The sequence below is a fragment of the Typha latifolia genome, chromosome 6, assembly GCF_019914945.1.
Source record: "Typha latifolia isolate L0001 chromosome 6, TyphaL0001v2, whole genome shotgun sequence".
In the NCBI taxonomy this organism is placed as follows: domain Eukaryota; kingdom Viridiplantae; phylum Streptophyta; class Magnoliopsida; order Poales; family Typhaceae; genus Typha; species Typha latifolia.
The window spans coordinates 1,990,908-2,008,495 of NC_133091.1; the positions used below are offsets into that span (position 1 = coordinate 1,990,908).

The 17,588-nt window shown below is 34.5% G+C and overlaps 1 protein-coding gene across 2 annotated transcripts; it reads left to right on the forward strand.

The window, feature by feature from the left end:
• The first annotated feature begins 4,992 nt into the window (after window positions 1-4,992).
• LOC140791119 (alpha-L-arabinofuranosidase 1-like) lies at window positions 4,993-15,293 on the forward strand. Of its 2 annotated transcripts, none has more exons than XM_073141522.1 (18): window positions 4,993-5,347; window positions 5,822-6,045; window positions 6,861-6,915; window positions 8,019-8,230; window positions 8,424-8,545; window positions 8,627-8,780; window positions 9,071-9,140; window positions 10,164-10,309; window positions 10,431-10,476; window positions 10,562-10,614; window positions 11,033-11,177; window positions 12,682-12,800; window positions 12,937-13,008; window positions 13,141-13,244; window positions 13,904-13,960; window positions 14,044-14,242; window positions 14,517-14,660; window positions 15,046-15,293. In XM_073141522.1, exons 2-18 carry the CDS (start codon window positions 5,869-5,871, stop codon window positions 15,166-15,168), a joined length of 1,998 nt encoding a protein of 665 aa, XP_072997623.1. In that variant the 5' UTR covers window positions 4,993-5,347; window positions 5,822-5,868; the 3' UTR covers window positions 15,169-15,293. The 2 variants fall into 2 exon arrangements, with proteins under 2 accessions (XP_072997623.1, XP_072997622.1); XM_073141521.1 differs by having other exon boundaries at window positions 5,269-5,406.
• The last annotated feature ends 2,295 nt before the right edge of the window (window positions 15,294-17,588 follow it).

The window sequence follows — 17,588 nt, forward strand, 5'->3', positions numbered from 1 at the left end:
GTGGATCGTCAGAAAGGAAGGCGAAGTGACGAAAACACCCTCATTACGCATGTATGATGTAAAGATTGTTGGATAATTGGAGTGGGTATTAATGAAAATTGACCAATATCTTTGAACCTGGTGGTCCCTCCTTGTTCATTAAAAAAAAAAGGAAAAATATTGGAAAAAAGAAGAAATTACTAAATTATAAATGGTGTAAAATTGAATTAGTTCCTACATTTTATTTTATTATAGTTTAGTATGAGAAAAGAAGCTTTGAGATTTTATTAGTTTAATAACTACCCCATCCTAACTCTTATTTTTTTTCTCTATAATACTAAGATATATTAATTAGAATATGAAAAGTAATTTCTAAACTACCTTTTAGTAGCATAGAATAAAGCGATTAAATCAAAAGAGAGGTTTTTAATTTTATATAGTGGGGTAGGGTCAGATATGCCTTAATAATAAGACGTCAAGATTAAAAAATATTTAAATAATGTAATTAATAGAGTTACGATCAATGATCTGTTTAAAGACGAAATGTTTAAATAAATAATAACAAAAATACAGGACGTTATTTAGACATTTCTCTAAATAAAAACATAAAAACCAAATTACGTAAAAGTCGCAAACCACGAGAACAAAATTAGTTGCAAATTTCATTGATCAGATGTGCATTAACACATAAATTTTAACTTCTTGGACACGTCTCCGTGTTTTTTTTTTTGTCCGGAGAAAAGTTTGGACAAATCTTGACCCCACCGCATTAACTGTAAACTTAGAGATATGCATTAAAATTACCGCTCAAAACCATGAAAGAGGTGAACTTTGGAGCCCTAGACAGGGTAAATGACCTACAACTCATTCAGGATGATCACAGATGCTAGCTTTGCTGTTGATTAGCTAGTCATAAGCACATCATAGAAGATTTCTAGATCTAAGTTTCTTGAATATTGTTCTCGAAAAATTTTCTTGCAATTGCAAGAGGATCTTAGATATCAAAGTATCAGCAAAGAAGTATTATGGATGACAAAGGAAATGCATTAAACTGCTGACCGAAATAAGTTCAGACTTCAGAAGAGGCAGAAGCTTCCAATCGATACATTTATCCGTACAGATAAGAAAGAATCACCGGTTGCTTTGAAAGCGTTGGACAGTTAGCATGCTCAATTCAACAAAGCGTTTTGCACAGTTAGAGAGGCATGCAGTTTCGCTGTTACCAAAGCTGTTTCCGATGCTTCCAGTGATACACTTATCCCAGCATATGTTAGTTATCTTTGCAACCATTTCATTTGCCATGGCCTTCCTTTTCTCCTCCTGGAAATTTAAGATTAGGTTTCAGTAGCACAAGTTCAGGAATAGAAATGGTCAAAATGAAATTTAAATAGCACTAAGGTGACATATGAAAAACACAGAAACCAAGTGAGGAACTCCTAAGAAATCCCACCACATAAAATATTGATAGCTTAGGAAAAGGAATTTAAAAGAAAACACTGAACTATAAAATAAAGAAAAGAACCTCCATAATACTAATTTCTTGTACTAACGGTATCTATGGTAGTATGGCTTCTTGCCCACTTTAGGAGTCTCAACTTCTATTTTATATGACTTACTTCAGAAATCTGGAAATAATGTTCTAGGCTAAGAAGAATCTTGGATGTTCAGAAATATGGAAATCCAATCTGGGCAATATGTGTACAAATTGTCAAAGCTCTTCATCTGTAAGTGAGCTCTCCAAAGATATCAGCACACTCAACTAAGCAAGACATTAAAGTTGCTACAGAGACATGACTTCCATCTACACAAATGCATTAAAGTGTCGAATTAAGGCACTCATTCCACTTCAAAGCTTCTATGTTATGTTTGCTCAGTTAAAGAACTCCCATAAACATAAGCTATAACATAAAGAACTTTGGTGTTTGCCATGTAGTCATCACCAATCACTACAAATGTACTCTTAAAATGTTCAAGTGGCAAGCTTACAAGTTTGTTGGCATATTAGTCCAATATCATGCACAAAAGATTCTGTCAAATTTATGAAGCAATAGGAAAGCCAATGATAAACCAAGATAATGATGCAAAGCAGAAAATCATATCAAGCATGTGACATGTGATGCTGGAAGATTGGATAGAAAGAGACCTGCACACCCAACAGTCAAGCTTATGGAGCAACAGGGGCTATCCAAAATAATTGATACAAAGTATAGAAACATGTCAAGTATGTGACATTGTGACATGTGATGATGTGATGTTGGAGGATTGAATAGAAAAAGAAGTTGTACACCAAATACTTGTGCAAAAGAAATTGCATGTTACATCTATATGTTAACCCGACTAATTAGGTTACCAAGATATTAGGGCCAAAACCTACTAGCCCTTAAGCAAGTCCAGATGCAGCAAATGATTTGTTTCTTAGTGGCAGGAAGTGCAAAATTTAGGTATGATAGGTGTGGAATTATATCTGGAAAGAAACACAAAAAGTGCAATTGGACTATTAATAGGTCATGTTGCAGTAGCCCAGCTCTTCATTTGCTAGCATACACTTGCCGTCGAAGAAGAAAACCTCATTTAACAGAACCCATTGGAACAGCTAAGTGTGAATGCATGACAAAGTAACTATTGATCACAGGAAATTATCATAAAAGCATCTCTTTTAAGTACTTCATATTTTCTTTTGATCACATGTTAGTATGGTATATATAGTCATATAAGAGATCATCTGCAGATATGAGCATCTCAAAACAAATTGAGATTGTCTAGCCCTTCATCTTAGCACATGTCATCAAATAGGTGGCAATGTCTGTTGGATAAGCAGATAATGTTACCCTAATGTATTCAGGGGAGGAACATAAACCATGAGCTGTGTTAATGAGATTTATAACTCAACTAGTGACAGGGAAACAACCAAAAAGGAAAATTTGCATAACAAAAAATATTTTAAAAAATAAACTAATACTTCTGAGGTTAATTTTACTTTCTTGATGAAAAGATTTGGTCGACTAATCGACTATTTACCATCAATGTTTTCTATGATGTACAATAACCATGAGGTGATTATGACTCTTAAACTTTTCCCAAAACTGCGGCAATATCCTTTCTTTCAAGGCTTTTTGCCTTTATCTTGATGCAAGCTTACAAAGCTTAACAATTGTCCTCTTAAAAGTTCCAAGTACGGCTAACCCTAGCATTTACACTATCGAGATTAATCTCCCACATTAACCTACAAGCAACAACTTGCAGCTCCAGAGTAACATTCTCTGATACCGCCAATATAGCATGTGTACACTCCATACATCCATTTTTTTTTTCTTCTCATTTTTCCGAAATCAAACTGATGGGAGTATAATTATTCAAGAGATCAATCAATAACTCCAAAACCTAAAGTTTGACTAATAACAGTAAGGAGAATATATTATTCTCTATCTAGAAAGAAATTAGTGCTTTGAGAGATCGAAGAATCAAAGAGATGGTACTACCTCTAAGAGATTTTGGAGTCTCGCTTGGGACGATGCATCCATGCCTCCTCTCTCGGCACTACTCGCCCTTCGAGTCCAAACGAGGTGACGCTTATTAATAGTAACAGGCCTTTGGGCCAAAGGGCCCAGTAAGCTTTGGGGGTTGTGAGCTGTATATTTTGAGAAATTTAATAAAAAAAAACAAACATTTCCACTTATGTTAGCGTGTAAATGATATTAAATTAAAAAAGTAGGATATTTTTCATAATTTTTTAATATAATTTTTCCCTTTTTATGTCTGCCGGACTTTGAACTAGGCCACCTCATAAACTTATTTATCCAGATAATTTAATTGAGCATATTACCTGCTATCACATAGACCCATTAGAAAAATGGAGAATCTATTAGGGTTTATTGAGTTTAAAACTAAACCTTGATCTTGATTAGTTGGTCTTATTCCTTAGTCTTAATTTTTTAAAAAGTAAATTTCGTTAGATATAAAAAAAAAATATTTAGTTACTAAAATAGATTAAAAAGTACTAAATCAATTCATAGGGTTCTCTTAACTCAAAGCAAATAAATTCTTAATGTTTTAGTACAAATATAATAATATATGAGAAGGGTAGGGTGAATAAGAAGATTTAATATACTACAATCATTAATCACCATACAGTGGAAGACATTGTGCCTGTCAAATTTATATCAGTGAAGAAACTCTGCTAGAATAATCTTTGTAGAGGTTGGTATACAAACCAATAAGGAAGACATCACAAAATCCAAGTACATTGGAGCTAAGTTCTGTCACTGTCATGCATGCTAGAAGTATAATATTTTCGAGCTTATCAAGCTAAATTTTTTTTTTAAATTTTTTTTTTTATGTTTCATATAGCGCTGTCATCTGCCTCTCCATGCTTGTTTGCACCTCACATAGTACTCCAGTAAGATGCTGCTGTGATTTACCTTGGTGCTAAATTTAAAACAAGAGCAAAAGAGGTTGAAGGAAAGCAAAAGGAATGCCATAAAAAGATGGTATTCTTATCATTGGAAGTCTTGTCTTTTTTGGCCTCGTAAGGATAAACCTGAGAAGGCAAGCAACGATGGCATTTTTTTTTTTTTTTCGGGATTCATGTGAATCGTTGTCAGATGTGGAGTGTATCCATCTCCTTGATGTCAGTGTTGCTTCCTTCCAATGTTTTCAGCAAATAAAGTATGTTCTTTTCTCTGTTCATAACTTTTGTTTCCTTTTTTTTTTTTCAGTTTGATCTTATCAATGCTTGCTCGACAAACATGAAGACAAACGTATCAAACAAATTCGTCCTTTAATTCAGCAACAAAATCTTTGCTAGCCCACTAAGCATGATCCCTTCAAGGTGCAGCGAAGGAGAGGAATCATTGTCTGCATGAGCCCTGTGCAAAAGTTAGCAGATCTTGTCATGAGCCATAACTGCATAAGATGTTGGATGATCATGTAAGCCATTGGAAGGGGTCCACTTCATGATCAATTCCTGTAGCTTTTTCTGGATCAATAATTGCTTAGTTCGTGGGTCTATTTTTTGGAATTTCTCCGCGAAGCGGAACGAGGGGAGTCTTAACGGATAAAACCTGCCGAGCGGGACCCACCAGCCGTCAATAGTCAAGACCAATCTTGGAAGCAACGAAGCGCCGAGGAGTGGGCTTTTGCATGCCGATCACCGCGATCCGACGGTCACTATTCTCGGATCAGGGTTGTGCTCCTCTACGCCATGCCCGCCTCAGCTTTCCCGATGCCATCCCTTCAAGAAACGACTCTCCTCTCCTCTCACTACTTAACCCCCTCGAAGCCCTCCTTCGATTCTCGCCATTCGTACCCATTCTTTCCTTGGATCACTACTTGGGTCGGTCGGATTTTGGTCCTTCTGGTTGGAAGACTGGTAAAAAAATTCGATCTTTCTGTGACCCAACTCGTAAATTGAAGTGGTGCCCGTTAGAGGTCTGAAGAAATGCCAAAAGGACCTCTTCTTCTTATTTCATAAGTTTCTGACATTTAGAAATTCTTTTCTTTCCGAGGTTTGGTTCTACGTAAGTGAATCGGCTTATTTAGCCTGTTACTAATTGCTTGGCTTATAGTTACTGGACTTAAAACTGTCCACCTCCACTTTGCTACTAAAATTAGGATGGTGGTAGTATTGCTCTTAGCTTAGTCCCTCTTTCCTGGACGTGTTAGCCTTTCTATTGATCATAGGATATAATTAGTTTAGGGTCTCGGTTGTAACAGTAAGCTGTTATGGACTTTTTGGTAGCCAACTTCAACTTTTATGGCCTCTTAGGCACTTTTGTGGTTCTTTTCTTATATTGTCGTTTGTTCTGTTGATTGATCCTGTATTTGACGATATATAACTATCTAGATTCATTGCTGGCCTTTGGGTTGAATACTTGAATGTGGTGAGGGCAAATGGATCTCGAAGGGGCTTCTTTAGTTGCTCTGTTCTATTCTCTGCTTCTGTTATGCACTGGTTATAAATGCTCAGCTTATGAGCTAGAGGCGAACAAGAGTGCAGTCTTGACTGTTGATGCTTCTGCCCAATCAGCTCGAACAATCCCCGACACTCTGTTTGGTGTCTTTTTTGAGGTGAGAGACGCTCTTGTGAATATGTTTAGCACATTTATGGTAGTTGTGGTTTGTATTTAGTTCTATTGAATGGACTACACCAATCAATTGAAGTTCATATCTTTGTTTTCATCCTAAAATTCTGACAATAAATGGACTATGACAAAAGATATTTGATCTTCTTTGCTCGTGGTTTTGTTGCCAATGAATGTTGAACTTTAATTGCACATTTATCATCTATTAAAAGAATCAAAGCGTTTCATGAAACTTTTGGTTTTAATGGGAAAATAAAATTTCTTGGTCAGTTTGAGTTTCAAACACTTGAATTGCATCCTTATTTGCATCTTTTGTTTTGAGAAGATTAGCTTTCACAAATGACATGTTGTAATAGCTTGAACTCATGATTCTCCTCAACATATTAAGATTGACATCCATTTCTTGAAGTGTCTGGTTATTAATGGGAAAAACAAGAGTTCTTGGTTAATATGGGGCTCAAACACTTGAATGTGCACCATTGATTGCATCTTCTCTGGTTTTGAGAGGATTAACTTTCACAAATGACATGTTATAATAGCTTGAAGTCGTGATTCTTTTCAACATGTCAAGATTGACAGCCATTTCAACTTCCTAGTTTTGTATTTCATGATCATAAACTCATCTCTCTTCAACTTCCACTTCATTTTTAATCATGAGAAACATCTTTCTGTAAGTTGAAAATTCTATGAGTTGTCATCTTTAACTCCAGATTGCTAGATCCTGTTTCATAGTTCTTAGATTGGAGGAGTATACTGATCGTCATTGTATATTTCATTGGTTTACTTTTTGGTAACTTGTAGGAGATCAACCATGCAGGAGCTGGCGGAATATGGGCAGAACTTGTTAGCAATAGAGGTAAGTTTGTTGTTTATGATCCAAATCATCTTTTTTCAACACTGGTACCTGTTAAGAAATGATTTCATGCTCTTTTTTTTTTCATGTGATGACTAAATGATATCTTCTGGTCATTGTGTTTAGCATCACATATGACTTCTCATCTTTATTATGGAAATACTAACATATTGATAGAAGTGACAATATTAAGATGAATCTGAAGACATTTCAAAGCACACCATTATGAGAATATTAGGTTGTTGAGTGAAACATGTACATCCAAATCATGGTTTGAGTTTACTCGACCATGATTGTACCCTATTCAGCACTCTGCCTTTTAATATCCCTGTTGTTGGTCATAGACCTTGTTGGAATGGCCAATGGCTAAATGAAATGACCATCACTCTGTGGTATATCTGCCAAGGTGAATCAGCCCTTATTTCATTCTGGTCTAATTCACTTCCACCAGGTTTTAAGGTCATCTCCTTATCTGTAATATTCCAACCAGCATGGTGTATCTAAGGGAACACTTCCTGTTCCCCTAAATGTGCTTGCTAACACTTACTTCAAAACATTAATCTTACTATCTTCAGATAGAGAATTGAAAAGAACCACATAAGCAAAATTAGGAGCAAGTATATCTAGATAATTAATCTAAAGATATGTATATATTACTAGAATAAGAATAATGTCTTTCTGGGCCGATCTGATGTTTACTTTAAAGGATGCTGAGTCGTAGGACCTAAGCAGATCAATACACGCTTGTTAAGATACTTAGCTTATTTATGAAGAATCCAAGATATTATATTGTAATGGAGGTGTCATATTAACTTCAAAGAAACACTACTTAAGGCTAGATGCGTCTAACTAATCAGATGTCATAATCTGTAGGGCCAGTTAAGGAAATTCTTATTCATAAATGAAACAAATATATCTATGGTATATCTTCAATGGTCTGCTCTTGTTCTGAAGTTAAATGTGAATTATAGATGTCTTAAAGAAAGTCCTTCTGGATAGTACTTTTTGGCTTTGACTTAATTAAACGACTTATGATTCTACATGTATTCCATGATTCTTAACCGCTACTTACTCTCTCCTACACCCATTTGCCATCTTATTGACAGGTTTTGAAGCTGGAGGCCCGAATACTCCTTCAAACATTGACCCATGGTCTACTATTGGAAACGAATCTTTTATATCAGTGTCAACTGACCGTTCGTCTTGCTTTAGTCGAAATATTGTTGCACTTCGAATGGAGGTTCTCTGTGACAACACAGGATCAATCATATGTCCAACTGATGGTGTTGGCATATATAACCCTGGATTTTGGGGCATGGTATGCAGTTACTTCGCTGATGCAGTATTGATTAACATATCAGGGTGCTTTCTATACAAACTCTCTGATAAAGAAAAAAAATTAATATAATATTCATGTAATCCTAAGTAGAACAACTAAATGTACTATTTATTATTTCCTTTGCATTTCTTCTTTCCAGTCTTTTAATTACTTTCAATGTTGCAAATTCCAGAATATAGAAGATGGCAAGAGTTATAAAGTGACACTGCACATCAAATCATTCGAATCAGTGAACTTAACAGTTGCCCTTGCAAGCTCAGATGGATCACAAAGTTTAGCTTCTGCTAATATACAGTGAGCATCTTTTCAGTGTCTATGGAAATTATTATAATAAGGGTGTTGCTCTCATAGATATAAACTGATTATCTTCTTCAGAGCTGCTGCTTCGGATGTGTCAAACTGGAGAAAGGTGGAGCTTCAATTAGATTCTAAAGGAACAAATCATAACTCAAGGCTTCAAATAACAACTAACACCAAAGGAGTTATATGGTTGGATCAAGTATCAGTCATGCCCTTGGACACTTACCAGGTATAATAGAATAGATACTAATCTCTGACTGAAAAGATAAAAGAATAGGAGATAAAACTCTGGAGATCACGATAAACAATGCAAATTATATTAGATTGTTGGACATAGGTCTTTACTTATATTAGATTGTTGATTTTGACATAGGTCCTTTTCAGTTTTCACTTCATTGTAGGACCTTCTCTTATGGAACAAGATAAGCTTGATAACATCAATGATTGATGTGATAACTTCAGGGTTCTTTATTGTAATATATTGATGAAGTATTAATCAGTTGTTTTCTTTCTATACAGGGACATGGTTTCCGCAAGGAACTTGTTTCCATGGTTGCAGATTTGAAACCTCGGTTTATAAGATTTCCTGGTATGAAATTGATTTATTTTTGTCAAAACCATGCATTAAACATTTTACACATGAATGTTTTCTCTTGGGTTTTGGAAGGTAGCCCACAAACATCTCAGTGTATATGTTGCCCACCATTTTATAGTTGCACTAATGAGATTCTTATTGCCATTTATTTAATTCTAATGTGAAACTAATGTGACTTTCTGTTGCCTATCTGTTAGTAAAATCTTAGAGTTCAAAACCATCAACAGACACCTATGACCTTTACAGCATGGTACTGTTATGATGAAGTTACTCTAGCAGCACATGCATTGGGAGGGCTATCTTTTCTGGACTTACATTTTCCTAAGTATGTTGATACATATAGGGAGCATGTGTCTGACTGAAAAGATCAGAAATGTACTCAAATGATAAAAATGTGATCATTAACATAGCTGACATGCCTGTAAGCCTCAAAATTGGTTAACAAAGGAGTAACTGCTTAGACATAGAAATTAAGAAAGAGAACCTATTATTTTCTGGTAAAATAGTTGCCGTATTCCTTTTTTAAAAAATTGTTTAAGAGATGTTTGATGATTGCACGAGACACAAGTAATTTCTCATTTTTAGCACAAGTAATGCCCACATTAGGTCATCTTCTTGTTGAACCTGTGAATCCAAGATTACACTAGGTAATTCTTGTTCATCAATGATAATTCCTTCTCTATTTTAAATCTAGATTTACTAAAATCCATTATGTACGCTTAATGTTGACCTACTTATTCTAAACTAGTAGCAGTTGGCTATAATCACGTGTTACTTTCGTATGTATTGTATTCCTTTTCTGTATATTTTGATCTTCATACTACAATTATAACATATCTAAACTATCTAACTCGCTATTCTATGATCCATGACATACTTTGTTGTGTAGCCTTTCCTTTTTTATCAGAATTCAGAAAAAATACTAATGGATATAACTAAAATTTTCCATTCTTCATGTAAATAAGGTTTGTAAGCTTTACATGGAACCTAATATGGTTGGAAGCTTTGCTATTCTAGGAGGTTGTTTTGTGGAAGGTGAATGGCTAAGAAATGCATTCAGGTGGAAAGAAACTATTGGTCCATGGGAACAGAGGCCTGGGCACTTTGGTGATGTTTGGATGTACTGGACTGATGATGGGCTTGGCTATTTTGAGTTTCTTCAGGTAAGATAAATTGCTTTCTATAAATCCCATATCCATTTTCTTTACTATGGTGATATATCAATGTGCACCTAAGGTCTATGGATATGCTTCTTATATATCTTTTCTTGATGGTTCATTGCAGCTTGCTGAAGATCTTGGTGCTGCTCCAATATGGGTGTTCAACAATGGTACTTGTTTTTTCTTATTAAACATTTAATAGTTGTCTATGACATTAATTCTGATTTTTCCCATTTGTTTTCTTGTATATTTCAGGGATCAGCCACAATGATCAAGTTGACACTGCCAGTGTCTTACCTTTTGTGAAGGCATGTCTTCAATTGCTATACTTTTTAAACTTGTAGAATCAAAAGTATTGTTAATTTCCATATTATATAAAAGAGGAATAACCTTACCATACGGTTGAAGTACATGAAACTCTAATGTTTGCATCAGTAAAAGGGAGATAGACTCATAGAAGTGCATTAATCCATAAAGGTTGTCTTTGTTTGCATACAACCACCCATACCCTTTCCCTTGCCAGTGGCAATTATAAGGGAGACATCTGTGTCATCAGAAGTACCTCACTGAGCAGATCTTGCTGCTGCTATTAAATTTAAGTATGATTATTCAGGTTATTATTTAGGCATTACATGAATGTTTAATCTTCATTATCTGATCAGAAAACAATGTTATGAAGATACTTTAACTGTTCTCCAAATTCTCTTTTTTCCTTTTTCATCACAGGATGTTCTTGACAGTATTGAGTTTGCTAGGGGAAGTCCTAACTCAACATGGGGCTCTGTTAGAGCAGCAATGGGGCATCCAGATCCCTTCCAATTGAACTATGTTGCAATTGGGAATGAGGACTGCTGGAAGAAAAACTACCGAGGTGAACATTCTTGGCAGTTGTAATGGTTAGAATTGGAATAGTTATTTTTGTTAACTTATTGGTTCTAAATCGATGATAGAAATACTCAGATTTTATTTTGTCAGAGAAAATGGTTTCTCAGTAAATACTGAACTTGGAAAACGCTGATGAATAGATTGACATATCATATTCTTCTTTTCACTATTGATGTATTATCATTTACGGTAGAGTACATTGCGTATTTTGTCAATCCTAGCATACCAGTATTGTAGGTAACAACAATAATAGATCATTTCATGCAATCAAACTCTAAAAACCAGCTGATTTGGAGTATAATGGTAGTTCAGCAATTTTACCTTTGTAATTTGGTACTTTCAATCTTCATCTTGTTTATAAAAAAAAATATTATTGTCATCACCAGTAGGCTTTTTTTTTTTTTCCCTGCAGAGGTTTCTTCTACTATGTCTTATTTTTGTTATTTAATTGAGAATTAATATTTGGGAAGACTTTGAAGAGAATCCAAAGCATTTGCAAAGCTACTATTGGAAGGTTTTCCTTTTATGTTGTCTGTTTAGAAGAGTATGGTTATGGAAGAAAAAGGTTAGCTAAAAACTAAATACTTGCATAGATTATGAGTATATAGAATTTGATATCTGACAAACAATATTAGCAGCAATGAAGCATTCTTGGTAAAGTTCTTTTTGGGTTGGGCAGTTAGTATGTGTAGAAATTCTAGTACTGCATTACACCAGTCTTCAGTTTATTAAGTTATCTGGATCTCCTTATTATCTATATCTAAAATTATCATCATCTTACATGAACATGACACATAAGTACACTGAGATATATTTCATCACTTCTATTTTAGTATAAACATTTTGTCCTTGTACGAGATACGCTAACTATATTCTCAAAAAAAATGCTTCACTTAATTGACAAATGGCTGGCTACATGGTTAATAAGCTATAGAACCTTGAGGTCCACCCAAAAAGAAATTTGAGTTCATCATGGTATTTTTTTATTGAGCTTCAAGCTTTTGTCAACAGAATGAGAAGCAAATTGTCCTACATTGCTGAAGATACCTTAAATCATTTAAGCTTTCTAAATATTCCAGTTGACCTGGTAATATTTATAAATCATAATGGATGTTTATGAAATCCATGTGCTGAATTTGGAATTATAATGAGATGTATTCTCAAATTGCAAATGATACCGTACTCTTTCCTTAGCTATTTACAAGTTACAACAATGAGCTTTTTACCAGTTTTGACTTACCGATTTCAAATAAGTAGTATTCTTTTCTCAATAGCTCACAACATTTCACTCATGACTTCTGCTGTACCTTTGCTATTGGACTAAACATTTGATCCAGAAGGAATTTATACTTAATCTAATTAAATCTATAAAATTCAATATCTTTTCTTCTAATTAGTTCCAGTGGAACTTTTGTAATGTTTGGACCTAATTCCTACATTCTATAAGAACTCAATAGGCAGATAATTGATATCCGCTGTTTCTGTCACAGGGAACTATCTCAAGTTCTACTATGCTATAAAAGACGCCTATCCAGATATTCAGATTATCTCAAATTGTGATGGCTCGTCTAAACCACTTGATCATCCTGCTGATATGTATGACTTTCATGTAAGTAGTAAACAAGTTATTGAGGAAGATTGTGATCTTGACTCAGTTTTAGTTTGCTGTAGTGTGTTGTAGACTTGTAGTTCAATGTTTTATAATAAGTATATTATCATTACAAAGACGTGAATATCTTGGACAGGTTTATACTTCTGCTAGCAATTTGTTTTCCATGACAAAACAATTTGACCGCACATCGCGAACTGGGCCAAAGGTAGATTCTAAATCACAGGATATAATTATATGTGCATATGACTTGATGCCTGATAATCTTTTTGGCTTTCACCTCTCTAGAATATGGCTGAATATCATTGTGAATACCAACTTTCTTGTGACTTGATTCCAGGCCTTTGTCAGTGAGTACGCTGTGACTGGATCTGATGCTGGCACTGGAAGCCTCTTAGCTTCATTAGGAGAAGCTGCATTTCTTATTGGGTTAGAGAAAAATAGGTTTGTTATCCATTCTTTATCATCCTGAGTAACTGAATTCTATTACATCTGCCTTTGTTTATGTGCTTCAAAAGTGTTATATAAGAATGCTCTTGGTAGATGTCAGTATGTCCCTTTTCCCTAAGGTGATGTGCGTGATAACTAGTCCTCTCTTCTGTCATGTTGGAAAAGCACCAAATCTAATCTAGTTTGAAGATTGTTCAAGTAGATTTATAATAAAGAAATTGTATTTCATTGTTGCAATTTAAACACAAGCCTAGATGGTTATTGATGTTGGGAGCTTATTCTTTGTTGAAATGTTCTGTTACTTTTCTATTACCTGATTTAAACTTCATGTAACATATACACTTCTAGTATTGTTGTCCATGACCATCTAACCTACCAAATCATTGTCCTTGAATAAAGCCAATGATGATTCGAGTTTACCTACACCAAAGCTAATGTCATAGTGTTGACTACTCATATCATGGTAACTAGTGGGGATTATGACCTGATCACCTTTTACTTGAAAATAACGAAACAATATAGCTTGTTAACTGCTTCCTAGTTGGCCATAGCAAATGTGCTAAATAGAAGTCCAATGACTTGGAATTTCAGAAGGTAACATTACATTGTATCCATAGTGGCTGAATGTCTTCCTGGTGATGCTTTCCTTGCAGTGATGTTGTTGAAATGGCAAGTTATGCACCACTTTTTGTGAATACTAATGATCGCAGGTTAGTATTAATATCCTTTATTATACCTGCTCTATCTTTATAGCAAATAAAATTTTGCCAATTGTGGCTGAATACAAAATCAGGTGGAACCCAGATGCTATTGTCTTCAACTCTTGGCAACAGTATGGAACTCCTAGTTACTGGATGCAACAATTTTTCAAGGAATCAAGTGGTGCAACTATTCATCCCACAAACATTCAGGCTAATCCCGCCAGCTCACTGGTAGCATCTGCAATTAGTTGGCAGACCTTAGAAGACAACAAGAGTTACCTAAAAGTAAAGGTAAAGTATTACATCAGGATGGCATCCAAGTTCTATTATGAACTTAAATTTTTTTAAGTGTTTCTTAATTAATGTTTAAATGTTTATAGTGCCTTGTCATTATTTCACTCCTTGATCTTTCTAGTCCTTATAATCTGTTAATAGGCTAGCAAGTTACTCGTGTATCTACCTTGTAACTCAATAGGGATGACCTACATCAGTTCCATTCTCGTATTCTTTTTTAAACATTATATTGTTTATACTTGTGACAGTTGATGTGTAACGCTCTATGCAGATTGTGAACTTTGGAAGTGATACCGTGAATCTCAAGATTTCTGTAGCTGGATTGCAATATGCCGTCAACTCCCTCGAGTCATCAACGACTGTTCTCACATCCAGTAATGTAGCAGATGAAAATTCCTTTGCAGTGCCAAACAAAGTATGTTTTTTAATATCTAATACTTATGTGAATTCACAGCATGCACTCATAGATGTAGAAAATGATATGTATATCCTTCAGAAAAGAAAAGTTTTATGCATATCACTACCTATTTTGACGAATAGTTCCTAATGGTCTTTAATACTAGATAAACCTACACAATATCATTTCATTCCTTGTGAAGAAGTGATTTAGAGTTTTGCAGAAAATCGGATGCACACTTAACGATCTTTTACGCATCTTATCTCCTCTCTCAATTTTTTCCCCTTAAGAGAACTATCTAAATAACCAGAAACAAATAAATATAAACTAAACTTGTGTACTTTTTTTTAATCTCCATGTATTTATCTAAAATATATTTTCATTGTTTTTGTTGGATGTGTAGGTGGTGCCAGTGCAGACCATGCTGAGCAATGCAGGTACAAATATGGATGTTGTGATCTCCCCTCATTCTTTCACCTCATTCGATTTAGCACTTGCTCAAGCAGATTATGTATCAGATATTTGAAACAATAGGGGGGAAAAAATAGAAGACAGTGTATGGCCAGAGAAAAAAGAAAGGAAAAGGATAATTGACCTTTGTAAACTGGATTGATCACTACCTTGGTAATAATAACTAATTTTCTTGATTTATGAATCAGGCTCTGTTATTTTACCTATTTTATTTTTAGTAAGCTCCTGTTCCCCTGCATGGAGAAGTATGATTTGGTTTAGGTTTTTTTGTTGAACAAAAGTCCATAACTGGATTCAGTTTCATTACAAAACATATTATAAAAAAACAACCACAAGCATCAAGATGCAACACTCTGGACCCAGTTTAACAAGATATAAAAGTAACAGACCAACACCACCTCACTACTACTAGACATCAACACTAACACCACAAGATAACCACAACCAAAAGTTCTACAATTCAACAAGACAACACTAAGTTCAAATAGAGTTCAAAACAACAAACATCCACACTGTTTCTCATAAGCTGAACAAAACAAGTACTAAAAATTAAAAAAACTCTCTCAGCTCTTCTGGTTCTTTGTCCCAAGTAGCATTAGCTTAAGCCCTCTTCTTCCATCGTATAAACATAAAGTTAATTCTATGTATAATTAATGATTTGGTGAAGGTTAATATCAACAGGCCTACATGTCAAGGGAATGGACCAGTATGAAATCAAAAGAATGTTGAGGTTAACCTCGCCTCAGAAAAATATCATGAAGAGGAAGCCCCCACCCCAAAAAAAAGAACACTTGAACTTGAAAGAATCATAAGAAAACCAACATGTATACAGTTGGATATTTCTTATCAGGCTCAAAGAATCTCTCCAATTTATGGTTTGACTGCGATAATACATTAAGCATAATCCCTAAAGAAGTCTTGGACAAAAATTTCAAGTGCTTTTAAAAGCTCCACAAAGGAAAGGAAAATCAACACAATATGAAAGTAATGAGTGATTTAAAAAAAAATTCAATTATCAGATCTAGCATAATTTCTGTTGTTCAGAAAAAAGAGCAGCTTTTGATTGCTGAATTATGCAGTTTTATTTCCTCTTATGCTCTTCATGTATATCAAACATCATTCTTACATTAGTATATTGTTCTCCAATCTACTAAAAATTTCCTCATTCAATCTAAGACTTAACTCTAAAACCTTTTTAGGCTCTAAGTGAGCAAATAAAAACTCAGCATTGCTCACTCTATAAGCGACCAAATACAAGCCCATGCAGAATAGATAGGAGGGTTCAATTTAAAATCAATGGAGGGTTTAATCCTGAATCAAATCTAATATATTAATTCAAAATCAATAGAGGATTTAATTAAATATGTTCATATCTCTTGGTATTCGTAAAGATATACAAAATAGTAATGTTTCTTTAGTCGCTCTCTCTAACCGGTTTAAGAGGTAATTAATACAAAATCTCTTTTATATCCTTAGGCTTGCTTGCTTGCTTGCAACACCTCACTTATTACTCCCATAAGATGTTGCTGTGCTTTAACTTGATGTTAAACTTTCAACAAGAAGTAAAAGAAGTTGAAGGAAAGCAAAAGGAATCCCATACTCGAGAAAATGAAAAATAAATAATAAAAATAATGGTCTTCTTATCATTGTCTCTGGGCCCGCCCATAAGGTTAAAACTGAGAAGGCAAGCAAAGATGGCATTTTGCTTCTCCTTGATGTCAGTGTTGCTTCTTTCCAATGTTTTCCAGCAAATGAAGTGTTATTCTTTCTGTTCATAACTTTTATTTCCTTTTTTACTTTAGTTTGATGTTATCAATGCCTGTTCTACAAGCATGAGGGCAACTCTATCAAACAAACTCCTTCAAATAAGCAACAAAATCTTTGCTAGCGCATTAGGCATGATCCCTTCAGAGTGCAGAAATGGAGAGGAATCTTTGTCTGCATGAGTGCTGTGCAAAAGTTAACAGAGCTTGTCATGAGCCATAACTCCATATAAGGAACCATAAGATGTTGCATGATCATGTAAGCCATTGAAGGGCGGCCCATTTCATGATCATTTCCTGTAGCTTTTGTCTGGATCAATAATTTAATGCTTGATGTCATTGGAATGCTACTTCTTAAGATCGAGAAGAATGTCAGTAGTCACTGTGCAGCGGAAGGAAAAGGCCTCCCATTATGTTATATTTAACTCAGGATGCACATAGGATCATTGTTTACTGTTGATTTAGTTTCACTTAATTCAAGAGTTTTTGACCAAACTTTAAAAGTTCCATTTTATTTAATCGAAATAGATTATTCCTTAAACTTGTTATCAAATGAGGTCTAATTTATTATTACAGTATTTTTATTTGGTTCTAAAATGCTAAACTAATAAATATTTTATGTATATAAATCTCTTTAACTTAGTCTCTCAGCAATTAAAGTAAAAAAATATTTAACAATAAAAATATTGAACTGATCAGTATTTTTAAAAAT

Coding starts and splice junctions, on each gene's coding strand:
- LOC140791119 (XM_073141522.1), top strand. CDS start 5,869: ATGGATCTCGAAGGGGCTTCTTTAGTTGCTCTGTTCTATTCTCTGCTT. Junction 10,310..10,430: donor GCTATTTTGAGTTTCTTCAG/GTAAGATAAATT, acceptor GGTTCATTGCAG/CTTGCTGAAGATCTTGGTGC. Junction 11,178..12,681: donor CTGGAAGAAAAACTACCGAG/GTGAACATTCTT, acceptor TTTCTGTCACAG/GGAACTATCTCAAGTTCTAC.